The 20,472-nt window shown below is 35.4% G+C and overlaps 3 protein-coding genes across 10 annotated transcripts in view; 1 reads left to right on the top strand and 2 right to left on the bottom strand.

The window, feature by feature from the left end:
• Positions 1–9,113, bottom strand: part of slif (cationic amino acid transporter slimfast) — a 34,351-nt gene extending 25,238 nt beyond the window's left edge. Inside the window, exon 1 of the mRNA XM_033484540.2 lies at positions 8,974–9,113. The gene's annotated coding sequence lies outside the window, so the exon portion shown is untranslated. The remainder of the gene's footprint in view (positions 1–8,973) is intronic.
• On the bottom strand, positions 7,941–12,593 carry Ssl1 (general transcription factor IIH subunit 2 Ssl1). Of its 5 annotated transcripts, none has more exons than XR_013032950.1 (11): positions 12,455–12,593; positions 12,012–12,353; positions 11,845–11,925; positions 11,562–11,763; positions 11,353–11,481; positions 11,107–11,280; positions 10,780–11,036; positions 10,452–10,701; positions 10,233–10,374; positions 8,974–9,250; positions 7,941–8,475 (listed from the first exon to the last, which is right to left on the bottom strand). XR_013032950.1 is itself a non-coding variant. In XM_076520091.1 (8 exons), the coding sequence occupies exons 2-8, from the start codon at positions 11,901–11,903 to the stop codon at positions 10,243–10,245; spliced, it is 1,203 nt and encodes a 400-aa protein (XP_076376206.1). In that variant the 5' UTR covers positions 11,904–11,925; positions 12,012–12,437; the 3' UTR covers positions 10,042–10,242. The 5 variants fall into 5 exon arrangements, 1 of the variants encoding a protein (XP_076376206.1); XR_013032952.1 differs by having other exon boundaries at positions 12,223–12,353; XR_013032951.1 differs by lacking the exon at positions 12,455–12,593 and having other exon boundaries at positions 8,974–9,246; positions 12,012–12,438.
• Positions 12,594–12,635: 42 nt separating this feature from the next.
• Chro (chromodomain-containing protein chromator) lies at positions 12,636–20,431 on the top strand. Of its 4 annotated transcripts, XM_033484537.2 has the most exons (11): positions 12,636–12,829; positions 13,972–14,069; positions 14,430–14,572; positions 14,675–14,912; positions 15,001–15,161; positions 15,241–15,374; positions 15,435–15,644; positions 15,735–15,817; positions 15,918–16,994; positions 17,079–18,254; positions 18,491–20,431. In XM_033484537.2, exons 1-11 carry the CDS (start codon positions 12,636–12,638, stop codon positions 18,586–18,588), a joined length of 3,612 nt encoding a protein of 1,203 aa, XP_033340428.2. In that variant the 3' UTR covers positions 18,589–20,431. The 4 variants fall into 4 exon arrangements, with proteins under 4 accessions (XP_033340428.2, XP_033340427.2, XP_033340430.2 ...); XM_033484536.2 differs by having other exon boundaries at positions 15,918–18,254; XM_033484539.2 differs by lacking the exon at positions 12,636–12,829 and adding an exon at positions 12,860–13,119 and having other exon boundaries at positions 15,918–18,254.
• The last annotated feature ends 41 nt before the right edge of the window (positions 20,432–20,472 follow it).

Raw genomic sequence — 20,472 nt, 5'->3', positions numbered from 1 at the left:
TATATTATATTTATATTATATATTAATTTTATATACATATATATGTATATAATATATATCTACATAATATATAATAATATAAATAAAAATTGTATATATATAATTACATATATAAAATTAATAATATAAATAAAAATTATATATATAAAAAATTAATAGTAATATATATATTTTTTATATATAATTATATATATAATTATATTTTAATATAATATTATTTTATTAATTGTAGTCAATTAATTTTTTATTTTAATATAATATTATATTTTATATATTATATATAATTTATATATATATATATATATATATATATAAATTAATATATCTAAAAAAATTATATTATATGAAATATATATATAATTAAATTTATTTTTAATAACGCGGCCACTATCTCGCGTATTAATTCACGATGATAAAGTTAATTCCATTAACGTGCATACATCAAATCAAACGCGGAGGATTAAATGTAATCGCAGAAATCGCCTTGACGTGATTGAGGCTATCTTTCGGGTAAACATACGAGAGCAGATGTATGTGTATGCTGAAAACGGAGTGGGGGGAAGGACGAAGAAGACTGAATGGATCCACCGCGAGACACGTCGCACGCTTCACCGCTGTTCGCTTATGGTTGTTGACACATTACCATGATTGACATGGCATAGAAAGCAAGTGCGTAATCCAAGTTTTTGCGATCCTCGGCAAGCAGATATAATATTGTTCAGACAGACATTTTTATCGGTTTCGCGATGGCTTCGACTTTATTAGACGGACGCATTGACAGATTAAATTAGTTATCGAAATACGATCGGGCGTTTTTTGCAAGGGTTTACGATAATTTTTAACAAAACAACCTCAATTTCTGCTGTCCGACGATAATTTCTATCAAAACAGACTCGATACACGTCGCGCGAAGATCCACAGCGAAGATAGAAGAAGAAGAAGCATTCGATATTGCGGTTGAAACGAGAATATATTAGGGGGGCCGGAAAGTAATGTCGTTTCTGCGCATGTCAGTATTCCTTATTTTTTTGCATACTAATTTTTGCATACTAAAAATTTGCATACTAAATGAAAAAAGGTTGTTGATAACGAGGGTGATTACATCATTGATTGAAAATAAAAACTAGTTAAAAATTTATCTGTTTGAATTTAATGTAAACAAACGACATAACTTTCCGGTCCCCCTAATATTTCTGAGATCTTTTTGGCATCGCGCTGATTAATTCGAACGCTGAAAATGTGGAGCAGAGCGTACAATTCGAGCAAAAAATGAAAAAATAGGTCGAAAACAGAGTGTCACGAAAGAAACGACTCTCTCAAAATCCTGTTTATCTGATCGAATATTAACCGTTCGAGCTGATCGAATGTTCACCGTTCGTGCTGTCTAGATTTTGTGTCGAAAAGATTTTGTTTGAAAGCTATTAACAATCGACGGTGCAGTCCACACACTGTCGAAATGCAATAAATTCTCCCTGAGGAAGAAGGAAGAAGAGCTTTGCGGCTCGTTCTTATAGTTTTTGACAATTGGTAACTATATACAATAATCGTATAATAATAATATAGTTATACTAATTATAATGATTAATTGTTAATTATAATAATAATATAATAATAATAATAATAATATAATTACAATAATTATAATTGTTAATTATAATAATAATATAATAATAATAATAATATAATTACAATAATTATAATTGGTAATTATAATAATAACATAATTATAGTAATTATAATTATTAATCATTAATTATAATTATAATATAATTACAGTAATATTATAATTATTAATCATTAATTATAATAATAATATAATTACAGTAATTATAATTACTAATCATTAATTATAACAATAATATAATTATAGTAATTATAATTATTAATGATTAATTATAGCAATAATATAATTATAGTAATTATAATGATTAATTATATCAATAATATAATTATAGTAATTATAATGATTAATTATAGCAATAACATATTTATAGTAATTATAATGATGAATCATCAATTATAACTATATTACAATTATAGTAATTATAATGCTTAATTATTAATAATAAGAAGAAAATAATAATCGTATGTCCTCTTCCCAAATCGTCCATTTTTGTTTACAATTGCGGAGAATTTACGGACAGCACGTACATCGCACAGCTGCTTTTTTAAACGTAAATAATACAACTAACACATTTTGCAGTTCATTGTTATATTTTCTCACAATAATCTCTACTGAACGAAACCTGAAATATTTATAAACAACCGATAGTACGCGCGTTATGACAAGCGCTGTCGCGGTGTTCGACATTCCTCGACCGTGATTTTTTTCAATGATCCTTGTGACTCGAGCGGTTAATTGAAAAATGGAAAGGCGGTGCGCATATGATAGTTTCGGAGTAACGGAATCAAGAGTTACGGGTATAGTAACGATGACAGAGCGTGCGATGATACGAATCCGAGCGTCAGGCCGGTAAGCTGACGGTTCCGGTTGCGCCAACGGGATACTTGTGTTAATAAGGTCAGGATTGGAAGAATAAAAACCAAGCGACTACTATTTTATCGGTGTAACCCAAAATTGTGTTCGAGTCTCGACAATTTGATAAAAAATATTACAAGGATGAAATTTCGGCAAGTAAACGGTCAAAGACTGTTATAATCCTTTGCCGTACGATTTTCTTTACAGTTACAACGATTTCAAGTTCTTCGTCGATTACAATAATTTTTTCGAAAGAAGAAGAAAATTTATATTTATTGTGCATCAACGTTTACTCGAATATTTAAAAGACTGTTAACCCTTTGCCGTACGATTTTTCTTTACAGTTACAACGATTTCAAGTTCTTCTTCGATCGTAATAATTTCTTCGAAAGAAGAAGAAAATTTATATTTACTGTGCAGCAACGTTTACTCGAATATTTAAAAGACTGTTAACCCTTTGCCGTACGATTTTTCTTTACAGTTACAACGATTTCAAGTTCTTCGTCAATCGTAATAATTTCTTCGAAAGAAGAAGAATATTTATATTTATTGTGCACCAACGTTTACTCGAATATTTAAAAGACTATTAACCCTTTGCCGTACGATTTTTCTTTACAGTTACAACGATTTCAAGTTCTTCGTCGATCGTAATAACTTCTTCGAAAGAAGAAGAAAATTTATATTTACTGTGCACCAACGTTTACTCGAATATTTAAAAGACTATTAACCCTTTGCCGTACGATTTTTCTTTACAGTTACAACGATTTCAAGTTCTTCGTCGATCGTAATAATTTCTTCGAAAGAAGAAGAAAATTTATATTTATTGTGCAGCAACGTTTACTCGAATGTTTAAACATCGATGCGACAAGGGAACAGGATTTTACTTCAACTAAAAGAACGGAATAACATTAATGATTAACGCTAGATTCACGGAGCACAAAAAACAACAATGTTTTACATTAGTTTATAAAAGTAACAATAACACATTTATTCTGATCTTTAACGAGTTTTATTGTAACATTTGCCGTGAGTTACGTATAAATTGAATAAATAACTCGTAAATGTACCTTTACGATATGAATAATCGTAAATTAAAAAATCAGTGTACCGTCATTTCGACGGGTTTCGTGAATCTAATGTTAAACAGGCTACTGCTAGAAATCTCTGTGACCAGTCAGACTCGTCAAAGCACGGCAAAGGGTTGAGCTTGTTAATTCGGACGATTTGAATATCGATCAGGTCCGATTAATCGGGCCTGGATCGGGTCCAACGCCCTCGTAACGACAAACCGGAGACCCGTCTCTGATGCGATCAGTATGTAAAAAAGCACGTGGCACCGGCCATCGAAAATTATTTTTAAACCTGTGCGCGCCAGAAGTATAATATTCGATCGATAATTCGAGGGGCCGATCGATACGCCGGATGGTATCGCAATAACCGATAAAAAATTTTCTGCGGTAATTTTTCTCCCTCTCTCTCTCGAGCTCTGTCTCTCTCGCTCTCTTGCAGTCTCTCTCTCGCTCTTTCTTGCAGTCTCTCTCTCTCTCTCTCTCTATTGCTCTCTCTCTCTTGCAGTCTCTCTCTCGCTCTCTCTCTCTTGCAGTCTCTCTCTCGCTCTCTCTCTCTTGCAGTCTCTCTCGCGCTCTCTCTCTCTCTCTCTCTTGCAGTCTCTCTCTCGCGCTCTCTCTCTCTCTCTCTCTTGCAGTCTCTCTCTCGCTCTCTCTCTCTCTCTCTTGCAGTCTCTTTATCGCTCTCCCTCTCTTGCAGTCTCTCTCTCGCGCTCTCTCTCTCTCTCTCTCTCTAGATAAACCGTCAGGTGTTCGCACGAACAGCGGGCCAATTAGCGTGCCTGTTGCTCGACACTTGGCTCGGTTACTTTTCCGAATACGCGCGGCTAATGTTTGGTTTAGAAACAACAACAACCTTGAAAACACGAGAAAGTACGATGCAGACCTGTATATTTTGTCAACCATAACACCTGTTCCGCGCGCGGTGCAGGATACTTTCATTGCATAGGATGTAATTTCCTAAGGCGCGCGGTTTCCCAACGCCGCACTTCGAGATATCGCCGTCGTCCTTAATGACGTGCGAAATTTTTTCGGACGAAAGACAGCTGTTCAGTTCGACACGACGCGAACGGGAAATAGGTGATATTTTCAAGAAAAAAAAGAAAAATTTCAAGAACAATGATGTTGAATTCGATGATTTTTATTGTTAAGAGATTTTAATGATTAAAAACTAAAGAGATTCAATTATCAAGCCGTTTATTTCATTTTTTTTCTGTCGTGCGTTCAATGTTAACATCAACTTAAAAATTGTACAGTCCCTTTGAACTACAAAATGTACTTCATTATTTCTTTTGAGTGTATATTTGTTATCTAACAAATAATAAAAATAGTTCAATGGCAAAATTCGGCTTGCCGATTTTGATGAAATCGATTTTCTTTACACTAATCAATAGTAACAGAGTGAAGTCACGATACAGTAATTAATTTCTTTTGAAATTTTTTTCGTTCTCATATGACATGAATATAGTATGATTTTTTTTTAAATAATTATTTTTGATTGATTGCAGCTTGATTGGAATTTTGTATGTGAAATTAACTGGAGCACAGATATTCTGTAAATTGATGGAAACTCTAGTTTCAATAAATAATATATATATAATTATTTCTATTTATATATAATAATAATAATAATATTCAATAATATATAATAATAATAATAATAATAATAATCAATAATATATAATAATAATATTCAATAAATGTAATCTGAAAAAATTTGACTAATAGTTCGAAAGCATGATTAAATCAAAATTTTCTTCTCAGTCCTAGAAGAAAATTTCCTATCCTAAATCACTTGTTCCGTCTAATTTATAATATATTAGCGAACGAGAAAATTAGCAATTCAAACACACATCTAGTTCCATGCTAAAAGCCGTTATCCATTAACACTTCTACTTTCGAAATTATTGCAAATTGCGAGAGACCGTATCGCGCGGAACATACAATGCTTAACTAATGGAACATGAATTTGTTGGAAGAACGACCGTGTACACGGAATTGCCGGAGTTCCAGCTGATTATTAACTGATGAACAGATGCGGAAAGGAAAAAAAAAAAAGATGGCCATTTTCTGAAGAATGCGCATGATTGCGGAAAATGACGAAATCCTGCAAGACTAATTCTCTGACAAGCAAAGACAAGACCTTTTCGAGATATTTATCCTTGTCGGGGCATCGAATGTTACGCGCGCAACCAGTTTATTGCTACGCGGCCTGAAAGCAATAATGAGAGAGAAAGGAATTCTTTTGGTTACCGTGCGACACGCGGTTGAAACGAAAAAAGAGAACTCGACGGCACGTGGTCAACTGTATGTACACGCGAATCATTATATAACGTTCCAGCGGACATCTTATATTTTTTTTTCTTCTCTCTTCGAGACAACGACACATTATCCCTCATTATCCAATTGCATCTGGCTAAACGATGTTCGCATTACATTTGCGGAATCCGTCAATCTAAAGTTCCTCAGATTTCATTTTGAAATTGACACGAACCGGAAATTATAATTTCTTGCCAGTTGACTTTGTCATTGTTAGTTATACAGCGCCGTCAAAAAGTACGTAAACTTAAAATACTACTAATTTTCAATAAAAAAATATTGTATCTATTCGAATTGTTCCAATTTGATGGACAAAAAAGAAATCGAAAAACGATAAAAATTCAACTTTAAACAATCCATCATTTATTTGGAACAACATGTTCGTTCTTGATAAATGCCGTTAAACACCGACTTTGTCATTGTTAGTTATACAGTGCCGTCAAAAAGTATGTAAACTTAAAATACTACTAATTTTCAATTTGAAAAAATATTGTATCTATTCGAATTGTTCCAATTTGATGGACAAAAAAGAAATCGAAAAACGATAAAAAAATTCAATTTTAAACAATCCATCATTTATTTGGAACAACATGTCCGTTCTTGATAAATGCCGTTAAACACCGACTTTGTCATTGTTAGTTATACAGTGCCGTCAAAAAGTATGTAAACTTAAAATACTACTAATTTTCAATAAAAAAGAATTTTATCTATTCGAATTTTTCCAATTTGATGGACAAAAAAGAAATCGGAAAACGATAAAAAAAAATTCAATTTTAAACAATCCATCATTTATTTGGAACAACATGTCCGTTCTTGATAAACACCGTTAAACACCGGCTTTGTCATTGTTAGTTATACAGTGCCGTCAAAAAGTATGTAAACTTAAAATACTACTAATTTTCAATTAAAAAAAATTCTATCTATTCGAATTGTTCCAATTTGATGGACAAAAAAGAAATCGAAAATCTAAAAACGATAAAAAAATTCAATTTTAAACAATCCATCATTCATTTGGAACAACATGTCTGTTCTTGATAAACGCCGTTATACGATAACGTCCAATTAATCAGTTGTATAATAAGCGTAATCGAACGATTAATACCGGCGCGAACAGGGAGGTTTCGCACGTCTTTTATCATATCAGCATTATCATGTTGGAGAGGCGAGATAAAGGATTCACTAGGCCTCACCATTATTCAAAATGCGTTGCAAACCGTCTCAAGTGAATGAAATGAAAGTTGCCTCTGATGGTTTGTATATTGATTACAACAGGTACATTCCATTCGTATGAAACTCATACCAACAGGTAGCAGTTAAATAACGCGTTCTTTTAAATGTAGACTAAGGTGAACCGATTACGGTAATGTTACTTAATAAACACGATAATGTTACTAAGTAAATTGGTTCGTTTATCCTTATGCAAGTTTGTTGTTACTGAAATGTTAGATTTACTTAACGGTAATGTTTTTACTGTCGACACAATTTCGAAATTTAAAATAAAGACAAAATAGATTTTAAGGATTGAGAATCTTTATTGTTTTACTTACATACTCTTCTATAGCCGTAATTACTTTCTATTATCTTTCGTTCCTTATTCAGTTACTAGAAGCGTACGAAAATTAAAAAAATTAAAATTTATGAATGAAATTTGAATATCAAGATTTAAGTACTCGGAACATTTTTTTAATCAGGGCTTGACTACTTGAACATTTTTTAATCAAAATTTGAGTAGAGATCAAATGTTAGAACTTGAATATTTTTGTGATCAAAAGTTGAGTACTTCGAAAAATTTGTAAATCGAGCAAAAATAGTGTAATCATAAAAACTAAATTCAAATGAACTAATTTGAAACCCAATGGATCACATTTCGTTACACAAGGTAGTGATAGCCACCGACAACGCTTTTATACTGTACTATCAGCGACGAATCCCAGCAATTATTAATCATGCGATACGGTATCTAGATTATTTTCATCTTTCGATGTTATCGAAAATTAAAAAAAAACGTGTAGGAGGTAAAAACGAAACGTTGGGGCCGATGTCAATTACATTACGATAATAAACGAAAAAATATATGACTTGTAAATGTTGAATTTATTAACAGTGATTTACTTATTAACATTCGTCGAATCTATTCTAATTAACTTCCTGTAGTTTCGCGAAAATGCTCTTAATTAAAAAAAGAATGCAAATCGTATATTCGCTTATTGTCTTCATTAGCGCAATTTTATACGTTTATAGAATTGAAATGATTCGCAGAATTTTAATTTACAAATTTATTGCTATGAAAAGAGCTCGCTATCGTTGCGATGAAATAAAGATAAATATGCATGTTGTTGCATGTGCATGGCAACATACAAGTTCGTTGACTATACCGCGAAGAAATATTGCAAAATTAGCCTTCTATTTTCCCTTGACTGACTATTTCTAGTATATCTCGTACGCGTATGAAATATACACGGTTACACACATAACCGGTGCACGTGTACATACACGCGTATTGTACTTGTCACACTCCTAAACAATACGTTACTCTTACTTGCAAATCGAAACGTTAATATTGTCAGTAACGAGCGGACAAGGTGACTCATTTTTAAGTTATTATGAAACCTACAAGAAAACACTTGTTAAAATTTGTTCATCGTGATACAAGCATAAATAAACAAATTGAATTTTAAAATAAAAACGAAAAATGTGAAGCAGGTCACTTGGGCCTGCTTGGTAGATCAAACGATAAGGACATGACATAAGCGAAGCAAAAAGTAAATAGCAACTGACCAATAAATTGATAAAAAGCAAGAATGAAGAAATAGTTGACGGTTTTAGTAAAAGTAGAAAATATACAAAAATGTTATGAAATTGTAAGAAACACAGTCTGAAGTATCCCTGTTAAATTCAATATTTAGCTTACTTCGAACTTAACATGTTAAAATTAATCTACCGAAGTAACGACCACCTGCTTGGCTTTAACTTTTACAGCTCATGCCACAAAGATCTTCTTTCGGAAGAGGATCCGCAGTCCACTTAGAAGCAAATGCGACAAATGTTTCGAACAAACATAAATGAGAGAATAGAAACATGTTAAATTTTTCATGGTAAAAATCTTACCTAATTTCGGGGATGCGTGTTAGAAGTAAAACCAGGCGCGAGGGAAACGTCTCGCATACGAGGACACTTTGTCCAGGCAGGATGGACATACGTAACTGAATCGGAAGTAGGTCGACACTGTGGAACCGGTCGCACTGGAGTACGATCGCAAACTAATAATGTGCTCTAATATAACGATGCTCGCTTCCACCTGTCCGCTAGCTAATAAACTTCAATCACCTCCCACCATGATTTTAAAGCGGCCGCGTTAACGCTTGAAAAACTTCGGGTTCTCTGTCTGGGGGAAAGAAATATCTCTGTATCATTCAGTTGTACACAAACGGCTACTTGATGTTTTGTTTTGCTTTCGCTTCGACGGGCTTGGTTCATCGTGAACCGGCAAACGCGGTTTTAGGGACCTTATTATAAAACATTAATCGTTAGTCACAAACTAAAGCAAATTCTGTTTTCATACAACGACGAACCAGGATTCCGGCAAATGATAAAGCGATTATTTCACATCAATAATCATCTTTTGACACGGCTGTCGGTAATGGTAATGCTTGAAGAATTAGGTTTAACTATAGTGTACAATCCATGCAAAGTTAATTAGAAAAATAGGGAGTTTTAAGGAAGTAATATAGAACTCTATATTACAATAGTTTTTACCTAATGCAGAGAAAATAATAAAATATCAGTTTAACATGTATTCTACTGAAAAGTATGCACCACACACTTTCTACGATAATTCCTTGAGTTTAACTTGATTATAATTGATCATATAATTACAATTATTCATTCATGGATATTACAGATTGCAATAATTTTCCCGAATGTTCGATCAGGTTAGATAATGATTAATGATCCCTGGCATTTAATAGATTAATCGTCGCTTAACAATTCATTAATCATTCATCACTTCATCATTAATTCATTCATCAATTATAATCACGTCAACTTTATGGAAATTGATTTTAGTTCATTGGAGATATTAAAATATGAATTAGAAGATTAATCTCCAAATAACACGATTAACTCGTGTGTTGGAGGAAATGGTTTCTGTGAGAAAATAAATAACTACCGTTATAATTACTTTTTGTAACTTATTTATCTTTTCATTTATCTATTCCTTTCTTGGAAAAGGAGATCTTCATATACGTGTATCATGAATCAATCAGTTCTAAGAATTTCTTCTATATAAAACCGATTCTAGATCACAGTATTCACTATTAAAATATTTAGTACAAAATAATTAAAATTATTAATATTACCCTACATACATTCAGTACATTAAGTTATTTCCGTGGTCCTTTGATATGTATCTGGATTTGTTGCACAGCCTGGACACGTGTGTAAAGACTCGTGAATAAATATTTCACAGTCCAAACAAAACGTTTGATTACATTTGTTACAAATGTATATCTGTAAACATACATTTCAATTTAAATAGAGTTACGTGTATATACATATCTTTATCTACTAAAAAGTGTGCGCTATACCTTTTTGTCTTTTTGGGATAAAGTTTTTTGGCAGCCGTAACAAATTGAGGGCGTTCCTTCAAATGGTACTTCTCTAAATGACTCAACAGGGAATAAATAATGATAAGATCGAGCTAAATGAGGAGCAGATACCAAGGTGAGTCCACAGGCTCTACATTCAACAGGAAGTTCGCAATGTTTACTAAGGCACTGTGGACACAGATATCCTGTACTTGTAAGTTTAACAGTTTCGTCTGCGCTCACTGCATGGCTGTAAAGCAAATATGTTGTTTCTATTATACAATTAAACAAATGTATAATAAAATTTTGATATGTTTATAAATTTTACCACATGCACACTGCCATGGATGTTTCAGTTCCAGAAGACTGTAAAGCATGATGAGGGAAACCCATCTTTACAAGAGCAGCATCCAATCTGGTTGCAGCTGGTGGTGGATCTATGTGCATATTTAACTGCTCTTTGTAATGCTTATCATCCAATGAAACACCATGCTCTCCACCGGTTGCTGTGGCCATTCTTTTACAAATAAATAACTCAGCAGCTAATCCTATCACGCTACACCTTACACAATCTGTTTTCATGCTCTAGAATTATAGTAAATTATTATTAAAATAACGAAAACAGCTTCTGAACTATATGTACAATAACACATACTTGTATCGTTTCATTGATATCTCCAGGGTCACATGTTGTTAGAGCTCCTATAATTACTAATATTTCTTTGCTAGCATGCGATGGTAGAAGTCGCAAGGATTTTAAAGCTAATTCCAGCGAATTCTGTAACGATGGTTCGCCTGCTGGTTGAAGTTGTTGCATAGCATGTAATTCCTAAAAAATAAACAAAAAGATGTATTTAACACGACAGATCACAGGTAGATAATAATAAAAAAAAGGATCTACCTTAATATGTTTTTTAGAGTTTCCACCCAAATCGCTGACTTTTTCTGCTCTTTTATTTCTTGTAACAATTACTCCTAGTTGGCTTATAGGATTTTGATAAAAGAATTCATCAATAAAATCCTCTAGAAGCTTAAACCGCATAATGATAATAAGTAATATAAAATAATACAGTAAACAAAAATAATAACCAGCAATTATCAAATATACACCTTTAAAGAACATAAGAAACGAGTTGGTTTCAGATCCTGATTGCCCATTGATTCAGAAGCATCGAGAATTATGTAAAGGTGCCTCATCATCCCCAACCTGGCACCAACCTTCTTATCCATCTGACGTTTTCTTTTAGCATTGTGAATAATATCTGCAACTGATGCTTCCAAAAGGCCATGATCATCTTCCTTGATTGCCTCCCTAAATAAAAAACAATTTCCATTATTTACAAGCCAACAAAATACATATAAAGAAAGAACATTTCAATAACCAAATAAATACCATGTCTTTTCATAACCGGTCTCCCAACGATATTCTTTCTCTTCTTCTTCATCAGCCATTTTTTCAATTTCTAAAATAAACCTACAATAAAAAGAATATATAATTTGCTTGAATGAAAAACCATAATTCAAACGTATTTCCACAAGTCTATCTAAAAATATACTCACTTTAATGGTTATGATAAACTAAATCAACATGAACTAGGTTAATGTTGTTTATACTACTATTAACATAAAATACAATGGGCTAAAATCACCGTTGGAGAAAACAACAACAAGGTGATCCCATACTTTCAAATTGGTGATATCGTGAAGTGGTGTTTACTAAAAAAAATTCTTTGAAAAGTTAATATTAATTCATATTGATGTATGCACACACCGAACCAGTATTTTTCCGCGTGCGCTCGGTCAATACAGGAACCTATTATTTGAAATTTCTCCTCGTAAATCAGGGGAAACGCATTGTCGACAAAAGCGAAGCGTGGGCGTATAAAACTTGCAATTATACAGCTAAAAGAAAGAACAATTAATCATACACCATTCATAAATCTGCGCGCAATAACCAATGACTATTTGCGAAATCGTCTTGACATTAATTAACATAAACTTGCCTTTTCTATACTCAATACAGTGCCGGAACATGAGAGAACCCGATGGATTAAAGCGGCAGATTTGAAATCAATAACGAAACGTTTGCGATTCCGCGGCTTTTTAAATCGAACTTTTCAATGTATTTCCAGATGAATCGTATCAAGTGTAATAGTTCGGCTGCAAAAAAGAACTCTCTAGAAAATGTGTCGTCGGAAAAAAGAAGGGAAGGTGAATTGTAGAGTAATATTTTCCCGCCAAAAGGTAAGCTGTTCCCGCGGCGAGCAGGCGCCACGGCGCCACCGTCGTCAGACGCGATCACTGTTTTCATCCCATCTCGTGCGGCGACGGCAATTTTCGAGAACAAGAAAGTCTGATTTTTCCACGGTATACCAGACGTAAGTGAATATCATTGGTTTTATTGTTGGTTCCATTGAAATCAGTATCGAACAGGTGTGTTCGAAAAATATTCATGGGTGGACAGGAAGTGAATAGTCGGGGAGAGTTTTCGTGACGAGAGCCATCTTGACGAGCATCGGCTTGCTCATGATAGACGGAGGACGAGTCTGCGGCGGCGACCACGGCGACGGCGGCAATGGCATCGTTTCTAAATGTTTCTTTCGATTCTAAACGGCCGTGTTGTCTACAGTTAGAATAGTCACGTTGTATCGGTAACGGTCTTTCACGGGTGAGCCGGCTACTATTTCAAGATCGAATTATCTGTGAGTTTTATTCGTTGGTAACTTACGCCACTGGCCGCGTTTACAATGACTCCATGCTGTGCTCGGATGTCTTACCATTTATGCGGGAATTTGTTTAGTTTAAATAAAAAGTAGCCACGCGTAAGGTTCGTCATAGCTTGTAGGATCGCAAACGCTTTGTAAAATTACCATTGGTAACGGTGTGTGTGAGTGCAGTGAACCTCCGTATCGCCGTAACAACGTCAGTGGTGTCTTATTAAAAAATGTTCGCAGTTCGATTTCCACCGGCATGTTGCGTGTAAATTTTTCCGAGACCCGCGAAACTTTGAATTCCGATTTATCTAATTTTGACTTTGTTCGCTTGTGTTACGGCATAACAATATTAATGGGTCATTATACTGCTTATTGGTATAAACAAATTTTTTTTTTATTTTAGCCATCCATAAAACTTTCATGAAAACAATACTAACCGGATTCACTGATGTACTATTTAAGTTATTAATATTGATTTATAGATGTTTTGTATTTTATAGGGAGAGTTAAACAATAGAACTTGTTATTTGTAATTATTTCTTCTTGTTTGATTTTTGTGTATCACCCATGAATTACAATACAATCCATTACATTGTTCCCACAATGAAAATCTGAAATTTCTTTGTTATAAGAACCTGTAATATGCTACAATTGGTAGAAAATTAACAGTGAATTTTAATTTTATGCCATTGTATGTGTTTAATTATTAAATAATTAAGCCATGGTGACACAATGTTAATTTGGTTCATTATGTAATATATGCAAGCTTTCTTTACATTGAATTAAAAAGTACATTTAATTTTTAGAACGAACATTGTGGATAGAGATTCAAATATCGTACTGAACAAAATGGAGGGAGGCGATGGCCCTTCAGCCATCAGTAGTAATCCTACTGCTATTAAAGGTAATATTTACTACTTTCTTATGCACAAGATTGCTACAATAAATTATTTTTGTATTTTTATAAATATTTTTATGTATCCTGTATCTGTCTTAAAAGACACAGAAATTTTTGCAGTAATAACAACCTTTGGCACAATAAAAAAGTAATTATTAAAGAATATATTGTTAAATTTTGAAACTTGTATAAATACATCCTTTTGTACAGTTTCATAGGGAATTCTAGAATTAGCAAGTCGGTAGATCATTGGTACATAAAAATGAGGAACCTGACGTACCGATCTTTGTCAATGAATGTAAATACAGGAAGAAATTCATGCAAGTTATATTTATTATTTTGAATATAACTTTGTTATGTTATCAGCTGCGCAAGAAGAAATGGGAAGACTAGATGTTCTTGTATGTGGCCAGTGTCATTCAGTTTTTCACTTTATTGAAGAGTTTCAAAAGCATCGTACAAAAGATGGCGCTTGTACTCAAGTATCTCACTTCCGTGAAAATAGTAATGTTAGTATCAAGAATCTGTTGTAGTAGTTAGTTAGTATATGTTAGTAGAAGAAACAATACAGATGCAACAATGCCATTTAATTGTATCATGAATTCTTGTAGAATGAACAGAAAGCACAAGTTTGGGCTTTTCTACTATGGAAAGATTCACAAATTCAGCAAGAAGGTTCAGATAGAGATTCTACAAACTCATGGAAACTCTATCAAAAATGGTGCAAAATGGATACGCACATTCGGGATTCCTGGATTGCAGCTGGAAAGACCATTCAAACTTTCACAAAAATTAGTAATGCAAAAATGCAAGATGTACCAAGACAAAATCAAACAGCCAATGCAGAAGGTTGATTATATACTAGAATCTAAGACTATAGAAAACGAACGATTTTTCACAAAGAAAGAATGCTGGAACTTAATTTGTGCTTTTGTAGGGAAACCTGTGGTCGTTCGCAAAGTTATTAGAAACGGGCAACCGGAAGACGCGGATAAGAAGGATGTTAAAGGTCCAGAAGCAAAGAATCAAAAAGAATTCTTGGATGCTGAAGGAGAAAAGAAGGAAAAACCGAAGTTGAAACCATCTATAAAACCTAAAGTTAGCTTACTACATTTAATCACTCAGCTAATTCTCATTTTTCATATTCATTATAAAAGCAATTCATTCGTTTATATAGGGCAAGTCTACTAAGGCTGGTGAAGAAGATGTCACAACCGATGAAGAATATACGGTAGAAAAGATCCTAGCTAAACGATTCAATCCGAAAAAGAGGTGCTCGGAATATTTACTAAAATGGGAAGGATATGGACAGTAAGTTTTGCGAAAAGCTACATATACATTCGGGTAAATAAACACGTGTAATATTTGTAGTGATCACAATACATGGGAGCCAGCGGAGCATGTAGCAACATGTAAACATTTATTAGAAGAATTTGAAAGAAATCTTGCAAAACAGAAAGAGTTAAAGGCAGCACAACAGCAAGCTAATGCAAAAGCAGCTGCGCGAGCTGCACATCCTATTCAGAAAACAGTAATAAAAACGGATGCTAAACCTGGACCAAGTACTGCAGCTCAAGTAGGGTAAGGCAACGATTTTTTATCTCTCACTCGTCAAAAAATATCATAAATTTCGGAATAATTAAATAATAATTGAGTACATTACATATTTAGGAGACCAATGCGTTCAAGTAAATCAAAAGCAATGGATCAAGTGAAACAATGGTGTGGTTCTATGAAAGACGAAGACAATGATTGTACGTACCTCTCGATAATAAATAGACTACAAAACATTATGTATTTTTTAGTAAATGCACATTGAATAGGATAAGTAACTAAGATTTGTTGATCTTTTAGTGTTGGGTAAGAGAAGAATGGACTATTCCGATAGCGATTCGGAAGACGGAGGTAGCAGTGCTGCGAAACGAGCGAAAGGTGATACGGGTAGTGATGACGATTGGACTGGGGAATCTGACGATGACAGATTGTTGGGCCGTAGTGACGTTATACAACGCGCGTTTAACCGTGCCAATGCTCAATCGAATGGATCAAACCGGCCGAGCAGTTCATCGACAGATCTTGCGACTTCGTTGGGATTGCAGTCCCCGGAAGGAGCAAAATCAACCCAACCGCCCGTTCTGGTTGCTAATGCTAAGGGAGTCGTTAAAGTAGACCCTAAGCAAATGCCGAACTTAACGTCTGGCGTGTACGTGATGTCACGGAAGGATGGCATCATCAAGTTGGACTCGTCTCCTAGCGGAAAGTTGGCTGTGAAAGGTTCGCCAACTACGCAAGGTGTCTTGATGGTTCAAAATCGAGATAATACTAATGTGGTAAGAAAGCAAGTAATATCGGCCTCCCCATCGAATTCTGTCACGCCGGTCAAAGTGGTGTCCAAAATCGATGGAAATCAAGTAGTAACTCAGATGAAAGTAGTTACCAAGGCGGTTGCAGCAAAACCAGGAGGCACACAGAAAACCGAACCCATAAAGATCCAGCCGAAACCGGATCCGACACAGTTACCGACGCAGATACATGTCGTGACAGCAGTGCCGACTCCTATCGCTTTGCAGCCAAGAATAAGTACAGGAGTGCGACCCGGACCTGTTACCGGCCAACGCACTGCAGACGGTCGACCACTGTTACCAAGACCTCCGCTTCGCGCGACGACGCCGACTAGTGTACTCGGAATCGGATCCACGATTCGCACGCCTGTCAGGGCACCAGCCCCGAGACAGATTCAATCGCAGCAAACGCGTCAGGTGCTACAGAAACGAACGACAACCGTGACCACGCAAAGTAATTCGGTGAGCCCTGGAAACGTAACGCAGATTAGACCGAAGTTCACGGTGCTTAGTCAACAGTCGAAGCAAGTGGTAAAGTCTGGAACTAGTCCAGTGCAACAAGTGAAACAATCACCGAAAACACCGATCGGTAAGCCACAGTCATTATTATCTCCACAACAAAAGTTATTAATGGCTAAAAGAAAAGCTCAAGAAGCAGCGGGTATTAAATCAGGTGGCCGAGGTCTCCTGGCAGGGGCTCGTGTTAGCGTTGGACGAGGTAGAGGAAAGTTGCCGGAGTCGCCATCAGCCACAACGCCAGGAAACAAACCGAAAGAGAGTAAATTGGCCGAGGGCGATGGTCTTCACATGGAATTCCACGAGGTCGGCTCCGAAGAAAGTAGCAGCGAGGGTGAACCAGAGCTACCGCCGCCGGAGACAGATACCATAACCACCACAGAACCGGACAGTCCACCTCGACCATTTACTCTTTGTCCATTAACGGGACGTATCATTGGGCCAGATGGCGAGCCCGTTGAACAGCAAGCCGAGCCGGAACCGGAGCCTGTGCCTACGACACCGTTGTCCACTGTCAAAACACCCACCACCACTACATCGGATAGCATCGGTGTCCCTGCTACAACCACCACTACAGAGTTGGTCCTACCTTCCCTCGAGTCCCTTACAGATGGCAGTGGCATAATGAGAGTCGAAATGAGTCCCGGTGGAACAACAGGCACTATCGTTCAGACAAGCGAACCTGCACAAATCAACTTGTCTAACGTGTCCGTACCTGCTCCGGATCTTCCCTGCTTGGACGACACTGCTCCAGCTGTGGCAGTACCGACAACAACTACGTCTACACCATTAACCGAAACAACACCAACTCCTGAGGCTTCTATCGCAGCTGCACTCTCAACAGCCACGGTCACTTCTACCAGCACGATTGCCATCACGTCCGCTGACGTGACCAAATCCGAAGAGAAGCTACCAGAGGAGAGGAAGGTAACTCCAGAGGACACGTCGAATTTAGTAACGATAACAGGCGAGGATGGTGTCGTTTATCAAGTGACCGGACAAGCTGACGACGGTCAAACATTATTGGTCACGCGTGAAGCCGACGGCGAACAACAATGCGTCTACGTTACCACGGAACAGCAAGGAGACGGTGGCTCGGTGCTGACATTGGATCATGCAGTCGCCGAAGCTGTCGCGCAGCTAATACCCGATCAGGTGAACTTGGCATCTCAATTCTATGTGAAGGAAGGTGCGTCGGAACCCGCTGAAAATCCAATGGTGATGTCTATCATGGATAATTCGAATACGACTGACGTGGCCGAGGGCCAGGAAGATGGCGATGGTCATGGACAAGTTGTAGCTCAAGTTGTACAAGCAGAAGAACCAACACCAGGTAATGTATAATGAAATTATATAGAATCTGAACAGAACATCTGAATTTTTCTTTGACGTATTTCTTTTCTTGAAGTATGAAACAAAACCGTATAATAAGGAATATTGTGCATTGTAGAGTCTTTTCTGTGCAAAGAAATAATGTATTTAAATGTTCGACGTACCTTGCGCACGGAATGCAATTTCTTCTTTTATTGGAAAATTCATGCCAATATATTTTTCTGTGTCGAAAATCAGGAGGTACCAGAAGAGTAGTTTTACTCTTACCGGATGGCAACCTGATGATGACAGAAGTGACGGAGGAACAGTATGCAGCACTAGGACTGGGCAAGTGAAGAGAACTCACGAAAGTAACTGACACAAATGGATTGTAATAAGCGATCGTGCATCGAACTATAACAATCTACATGGAAGTTGTACGCTTAAGGGTGATCGTGGGTTGTATATATGTAAGAACGTTCACTTCGTACAATTGCAATGGATAAAATCATATATTGACATTTTCCAGCTGAAAAAGAATAAACGAATGCAAAATGTGAATTATAAAACATAGCTGGTGCATTGTGTAAAAAAGATACCAGGAGAAATCTAGAATTAGATTACGATGAATGGAACGATTCTTTTAGAAATTCATGTCTCAGTGTAAAATGAACCCGCTGGAATTTTACTTTTTATCGTTTAATTTATAAAAAAAAAGAAAAAAAACATATACGAGGGGGATCGCAGGTTTTCGCCTAAGATTGAAGCGGATGGAATAATATCACATTACAAACCGACACCATTACATACACAAGTTTGAAGTAAGCATTGTATTTGTAGGATAGTGAAGTATAATCTGGGGTTTTATATTTTCTAAACAATAATAGGCTTTTAATAAAGACCTTTATTCCCTGCATACAACGTCCAAGCTTATCGTCATCGCAACATAGAGGACTCGCCAGACAAGCTATGGTAGTTACCGACATCAATTGGCGTTTGAAAAAAAAAAGCTATCAGATGTAAATATAATATGTAATTGATTAATTAAAAAAAAAAAAATGAGAAGAAAAGTTTCACGGGAAGCTTGAACCTAGTTTGACTCTGTGTTGAATATTCTCAATGGACGATCGATTCTAAATTAAATTTTTGTAACAGGTCAAAAGATGATGTCTACGGATGAATTTTAGAAATTCACACTGTAAATCATCTTCCTCGCGAGCGCAAAAAATCTTGTTTTGCGTTTTCATGGACTATGTATGCTTACGTATAGATTAAATAAGTGCACTCTTATCAAAGATCACATCATTTCTAAATCTATGCAGGCTTTAAGAAACGAAAAGAAAGAAGAGAGACGAAAATACAGTGTTGTTTAATGGAACATGACACGCGTCTCGTTATTGAGCCCATTCCTTTTCAGCTTAAAGATACACCGATTTAAAATGAAAGCAAATATAATAAGTAAGACTAATGCTTCTGCGCCGTATGCTCTTATCAATCATGCGAACATAGTATTAATTTCTTTTTATTATTATTATTATTTTTTTCCATACGTTAGTCGAACCTGTAAACGATGGGAAATCGTTATGAAAACACGTAGTTGAAAGAGAACAAGATTGAAGCGTCCAATTTCGATCCGATGTCCTGAGAGAACAAATGATCTTTCGTTAGACTGTACAAAGCGTAATCTGTAATCTTGTATACGTGAAAAAAATCATACATATGATGTCTATATGCGTGTTACAAAAGAATTATACATAGAGAGATTGAATGATAAAAAAAAAGAAAACACGAAAACATAATAATGCAACAACACAACAGTTACGAATTAAGAGTTCTTTGTATTTACGAATTGCGGATTATGGTAAATGTAATAAGTGTACCTTATGTGATCGCGACGTTGAACAAGAGAGCAGCATGTTTTGTCAGCGTACATAGGGTTAAACTAGATTCAAGCGATTAAGTATAGAGAGCCCGTAAGAGCTCGCAATAAATGGAAAAAGGAGAAAAAATTGCACGTGACAAAAATCCATTATACATACATGTCTCTCAGTGTAAGAGGAAACTATTTTGCACGGTGTACGGCCAGGAATATAAAATCCTAGTATTTTACTAACGTAACCCTTTTGTACATAGAACTTCATTCTCTAAACCTTTATATAAAAAAAATTGTTTCCAAATAAATCATAATCTTAAAACTAATGTAAACGTTCCTTTTTTTTAAAATTGTCTCCTTGTCAGCT

This window comes from Megalopta genalis, chromosome 1 (genome assembly GCF_051020955.1).
Source record: "Megalopta genalis isolate 19385.01 chromosome 1, iyMegGena1_principal, whole genome shotgun sequence".
NCBI lineage: Eukaryota > Metazoa > Arthropoda > Insecta > Hymenoptera > Halictidae > Megalopta > Megalopta genalis.
The sequence above is the reverse complement of the archived record's forward strand: the minus strand, read 5'-3'. Positions and strand labels throughout refer to the sequence as shown.